This window comes from Rhinatrema bivittatum, chromosome 12 (assembly GCF_901001135.1).
Source record: "Rhinatrema bivittatum chromosome 12, aRhiBiv1.1, whole genome shotgun sequence".
Classification (NCBI taxonomy): domain Eukaryota; kingdom Metazoa; phylum Chordata; class Amphibia; order Gymnophiona; family Rhinatrematidae; genus Rhinatrema; species Rhinatrema bivittatum.
This window is the reverse complement of record NC_042626.1, coordinates 60,861,453-60,867,452: the sequence shown is the minus strand read 5'-3', so window position 1 is coordinate 60,867,452 and position 6,000 is coordinate 60,861,453. Positions and strand designations below refer to the sequence as shown.

The 6,000-nt window shown below is 42.9% G+C and overlaps 1 protein-coding gene across 10 annotated transcripts in view; it reads right to left on the bottom strand.

Moving 5' to 3' along the window:
• Positions 1-700: 700 nt before the first annotated feature.
• SPOP (speckle type BTB/POZ protein) overlaps positions 701-6,000 on the bottom strand; it is a 190,884-nt gene continuing 185,584 nt past the window's right edge. For all 10 annotated transcript variants that reach the window (XM_029573351.1, XM_029573353.1, XM_029573349.1 and 7 more), the window contains 5 exons: positions 4,390-4,567; positions 3,953-4,008; positions 3,163-3,285; positions 2,509-2,651; positions 701-1,851 (listed from right to left, as the gene is read on the bottom strand). In XM_029573351.1, coding sequence (XP_029429211.1) covers positions 1,707-1,851; positions 2,509-2,651; positions 3,163-3,285; positions 3,953-4,008; positions 4,390-4,567 — 645 coding nt within the window. In that variant the 3' untranslated portion in view covers positions 701-1,706. The remainder of the gene's footprint in view (positions 1,852-2,508; positions 2,652-3,162; positions 3,286-3,952; positions 4,009-4,389; positions 4,568-6,000) is intronic.

The following is a 6,000-nucleotide window of genomic DNA, read 5'->3' as shown; positions in this document are numbered from 1 at the left end:
TGGATTAATGGACCACAGAGAATTCAAGATATTCAGCCAGCAACAATGGACAGAAAATGTCCTCCACACTAGCCAGCACACTGCAGAAAATATGTCATTCTGACAGAAATACACTTGCTCTGAGCCTTTCAGGCCATAGTCACAATACTTGCCAAACTGTTTCTATAGAGTTATCTGTAGCAAAAGAAAATCTGCCCTCTTCCCTCAAAAATTACAAAAAACTTGCTTTCTGTTGTATAACGATGGTATGCGAGGACATAGCTTTTTTTTTTTCCAATGCAAAGTTATCTCGGCAGTATCAGAATGGCAACAGCAAATTGTGCCTAGTGGGTAGAGGAAAAATGAAACTCCTGGAGAGAACAGTTTTATTCACCTCCATCTCCTCAAGTGATTTTAAGTGTGCTTGAGACAGATGCAAAAGGGACCTTAAAAGCATGCCACAAGGTGAGGGAGGGAGGGAGAGGACAAAAGAATGAGTAGGGTCTATGGCTGCATAATTGGCAGACCGCGTAGATAGACCAAGAGGTCTTTAATCAACAGGCACATGACTCGACTATTACTGATGTTTCATAGAAACAAAAGGTGTCTGCTCCTGAATATTCCAACAGGATTGATCTTTCATGTACTATAGACTCGATAGCTTGGCAGCAGCTAAAGGCACACAAAATCCAAGCAAGAAAGATGAAGGCATACCACACAATACAAAATAGGAATTATTTATATTTTCCAAAACAAATTTTACCAAGCTCTCTTTTTTCCCCATTTCATCCCTGTAACAGCAGCGAATAATATACAGACAGGGAAGGGTGTCCGACACAGCCAGCGCACACCAGGTGCAAACAGTCTGTACAAATCATGTAGCAATGCACAACGGTGGCCACAGATATAGCATTAGTGAATGATAAAATTCCTCATGGTTTAAAAAAAAAAAAAAAAGAAAAACCCAAAAAGAAGAAAGGGAGGGGGAAATAAAAGGGAAAAATGTTTTCCAAATTGCTCTAAAAACAGGATAGACAAGGGTGGATCTTTGATAGCATGCTATGTATCAAGGACTCTTCAGTCTCTCAAGCTGGAATGGGTTTGCCCAGGCCAGGCTGTCAGTTTCTCTACAGCTCCCACCCTGACGAAGCCCTTTGTGCTCCCCGCCGGTTGCGGTACAGAGCAGCTAGTCTTGGGTTAGTTTTGTGCTACTGACAGGCACTTCTCTCTCTCCTGTGGAGGCATGCAGCAAGGTCTTTGCACAGTGAGTGGCGAGGAAACAATGCCTTTTCTATGAAACACAGAATCCACCCTGGTTCTTCCTTCATATTAAAAAAAGTCTTTGCTTGTTTTTCTCCTCTTTGCTGCATGTTTAATTCTGTGCTGTCAGGGGCAGCGATGCTTCCCACCCCCAGCAACTCACATCAGAGGGGTTTATTCTCTAAGGTCAGGCACAGAAGGCAAATTCTGGGCCCGAGTGGAAGGGAACACACTGACGATGCAGCGATAGGGTTCGACAAATTGTACACTCCCTAGCCCCAGGTCTACCCTCCCCTTCCCCCTAAGTCACATGGTGCTGGTTATAAAATCTAGGTGTCACAGAAGCAGTCTCTCGTCCCTGACACTGTAGAGCAAAGCTGCCCAGCTTGCATGGTGGGACTGGTGATGAAGTTGGGAGCAGCCGGTGCTACTCCAGGGAAAGCATTAGACCCTGGACTGGGGATGCCTTAGGACTGCTTCAGTCGCTTGCGTGGTGGTCCCAGGAAGGGGCACTGTGCGGATGCCAGAGAACGGTATGCTTCAGCCACCAAGTGAGGGTGGGATACCACCATGGATTTCCAGCCTGAAGTCTCCATAACATCCGACGCATGACTAGGAAGGAAGAGAACAAAATATACAAAATCAAATCTTTGCTTGTTTTTCTCCTCTTTGCTGCATGTTTAATTCTGTGCTGTCAGTCCATTAATGGCTATTAATCAAGTTTACTTAGGGAATAGCCACTGCTATTAATTGCATCAGTAGCATGGGATCTTCTTAGTGTTGGGTAATTGCCAGGTTCTTGTGGCCTGGTTTGACCTCTGTTGGAAACAGGATGCTGGGCTTGATGGACCCTTGGTCTGACCCAGCATGGCAATTTCTTATGTTCTTAAATACTGGCAAGTTACTCCTAAGGGGACAAATGTGGATGCTAAAAAAGTCAGAACCAATCAAAGATATACTATAATATTTAGAGAAGCATTCCCACACAGCATATAATAAGGTGGTAAGATAAATCTATCGAGGGATCTAATTCCAATAACTTCAATAGAGATTGGTTGGATTAACCAATCTCTATTGAAGTTACTGGAATTAGATAAAAGGACAGAGGGATTAACAAGAGATGCTTAGGACTGTACATGATTTCTTTTAGTTTGATAACTATCATGTAAACAAGAAAGCAAGCAAGATTACATACAAGAATCCATGATTACACCATTTTCTGCTATCATTGCCTCCTCCTCCCTGCCCTTCCTCCCACAGATGACTCACTAGTTAATGAAGTCCACAGCCTGGGTTTTCAGCTGGTCTGCACTGTGAAGATCAGCAAGGATGAGTATCTCGGCAGCATTTTCCACAGACAGGTTACTACAAAGTGCATCCTCACACATCACCTTCAACCGCTCCAGTGCGTACTAAAGAGAGATTCCAAACATGCAATCAGAGCTTCACTACCAGGCAGTGCCAATTTCATTTACTCTGCCATCCCATATAACCACCTCATATTGTAGGCCTTCACTCACCCTGCCATCCCATTTCACCTGCAGCAGTATTCATTTTTATTTGATTTATATTCCACCTTTCAGCCACTTCAAAGCAGATTACATTCAGATACTGAAGGTATTTCCCTGTCCTCAGAGGGCTCACAATCTAAGTTTATACCTGAGGCAATGGAGGTTGATATGACCTGCCCAAGATCACAAGAAGTGGCAGCAGGATTTGAATTCTGGCTTGTAGTCCACTGCTCTAACCACTATATGATTGGAATATGCCAAGACTCCCTCCTCCTGCCACCTCACCTCAGCCCACCTGCAATAGTAAGATTCCTTCACCCTGTTGTACTATTTCACCATTTTCCATTCCTGTGTCTCCATACACCACCTGTGACTAGGAAGGAGGTGGCATTGCGCTTCACCTCCAACTCACCTTGTCAGCTGCTGCTAACAGATCATCTGCCATCTTATCAAGGTTGGGTGCTTTCCCCGTATATATAAAACACATCATCTCTTTGAAAACTTCTGGCTCCACATCATTGATTTCCACTCGATTCTACATCAGGAAAAGAACATACAATTAGAGACTGAAGCATGCTAAAGGCATGCAGCCATTTATCTCAAGAGCACAGTCTAGTAAATACTACCTTTCTCCAAAACCATATTTTGGTTTGCACTCATGATTCTTCCTTCAACCACCTAACAGAACCCACATTCCTCAGGAAATGGATCAGAAGACAAAGCTGGACATGATCTAAAAATTGCCATCCTCCTCCACAATCATCCTTAAGAGAATGTGTCACATCTCACCCCTTCCCCACCTGATCCTAATCCTTCCATTCTGTGCCTGAACAGACCTCAATAATCCTTGCTTCCACTACCAAACTCTGTACTAATCATACAGCCCTGGATCCTTCCTCTTCCCTACCTACCCTCTCGTTCCCCACCCCATTCCATCTACCCACTCCCCATCCCCCACCAATGTTCCCTGTAAGCTATGCACGTGCACATAAGTCATGAAAAAAAGCACAGACAGGAAAACATAGCATGCACAAGAAAAAGAAAATAGAATGGTGCTTCAAATAACACTGGGCACAAATTTATACACTCTGTTGCACGCGAGAACATTTCTGCGTGCCCAGCCCATAAAAAAATTAGAGGAAACATTGCCCCCCACCCATCAGATGTTAATGACCCTTCCCCTACCAAGTCCTAGCTCTCACCTTCTTACTCTCTTCCATCTCATGTTCAAACATAGCGCTGAAAACTGGGGAGCGAGCTGGAACCCATGAACAGACAAGATTAAAATTTTTTAAAGCCACAACCAATTACACATGAGACATGGTCACACCATAAGCATCATCAACCCCTGCCCAGCCTGTCCCTAACCCAGTCACTTCCAAACTCCACCAAGACTGTCCTCATCTGATACCCCAACCCCCACTCACTGTGAATACCCAGACACTCCCAACCTCCATGTAGACCATAATCAAGACCAACCTATGGACTTGTAAAGACAGAAAATGAACTCTTAGACCCAAATATCATCCTCACTCTTTTTGTTCTGAACCTATTTCCCTTTTTTCTCCTCTTCCTATCACTATTTCTTTTTCTTTCCCCCAATGGTTGGTATTTCATGCACATCTAGGTAAACACTCACCTGCAAGAATTGCTTTGTGTGCCTTGAACTCTTGCCCTGCCACACACAAACAGCAATCTGTGAAGCGTGAATTTTCCCACAATCCTCCAAGTTCATCTGCCAAGCGACACTCAGGGACCTTAACCATATTCATGGTGTTCTGGCCAGAGATGTTTACCGAGTCCTGAACTACACTCACCTAAAAAGGAAACCCAGAATGGAAACCAGTAGTCAGTGCAAAGGTGGAAGGAGTGTACTGGCAGGAGATGGAAAGGGCCCTTGAAAGGATGGGTTTATGTATTTATTTTATCCTTTCTTCATAACCCGCATTTCCTAATGGTCACAAAGCAAGTTACAATAAGATCTACACAGAATAAATACAAATCAGTACACAAAAACCCAATAATACACAAACACTCAAGACATCAAGTACCAAGAACACACATCAAAACATTGACTCCACCTCGTTACCTACAACACTTCCCTATCAATGGTTCTTTCCAGGACACTAACTGTCCTGTCATGATAGAAATATTAATTGCTGTTCTTTGTTTCACTATTTACATGCTGTCTTTGTTTGTGGTTTATGCTGCCACCTGCCGAGAATATCTGCATCCACATTTAACTTTGATTTTCCCTAAGACAGAACTGTGTAGCCTGTGGGGATTGGCCAAGCTACCAGGTGTGCTAGGATAATTTCTCCTGTGGGAGAAGAATCTTCATTCTGTGCAAGCAACCTTCAGAAGGCATTCCTTTTTACCCACTAATTCAACATATGTATTCTAAGGAGGATTCGTAAAAAAAATGTACCAGCTCATGTTATTCTCAGTTCCAACATCATTCAGTATGTTCAATGTTTTCCTGCTTCCTGTTAATAAATGTTTAAGTTAAGAAACAAGCTGTCTTTGTGTACCAAGCCAAATTAGGGTTTAGCTCTCTGTATAGCTGCACACATGCAGTGAGGACAGAATACTAACCCAACAAGCTGGTATCAGGCAAATCAACCTGCTAATAATTGGCATACATTTTGGTGTCTTGGTTCAAAAATTAAAAGAAGAAAAAAAATGAAGGTTATCATCAGTACTTATCTACTCAAGCCTGAAAGAATCCAATTCTGGCACATTACCCAAATGCCTGTTCATTTAGCCAGAGTCTGATTTTATTGTAAAACATTAAACAACTCATTTCTATCTGCCCCTCTAATTGCACACTGTTCCACAATACAGAAGCAAAATAGCTAAAGGCCAACTGTCTCCCCAAAACTCTTACTGTCTCAGATTTTTAATGGGAAAGTAATATACACAAGTAACTCAAGTATATCAAGTTCAGCACCTGAAAATAATTGAAAGGACTTTTACTCCAAATTCATCTGGGAGCCATAGCAGTGCCTTCAAAATAGGTGTTGTATGGTCATTGCTTTTGTCTCTTGTCAGCAACCTTGCAACTCGCTGTATTTTGAAGACACTGCAGTCACTCGGTACTAGACTAGATGAGGCCCTGAAACAGGGAAATCACAGTAGTCAAAATGCGGCTGGTGACTGAGGCCAGGTCCTTCCTGTTCAGGTATGGATGGAGTTGGTAAATGTGTCTCACACATATAAATGTAAGCACAACTGCTGACACCTATTACTC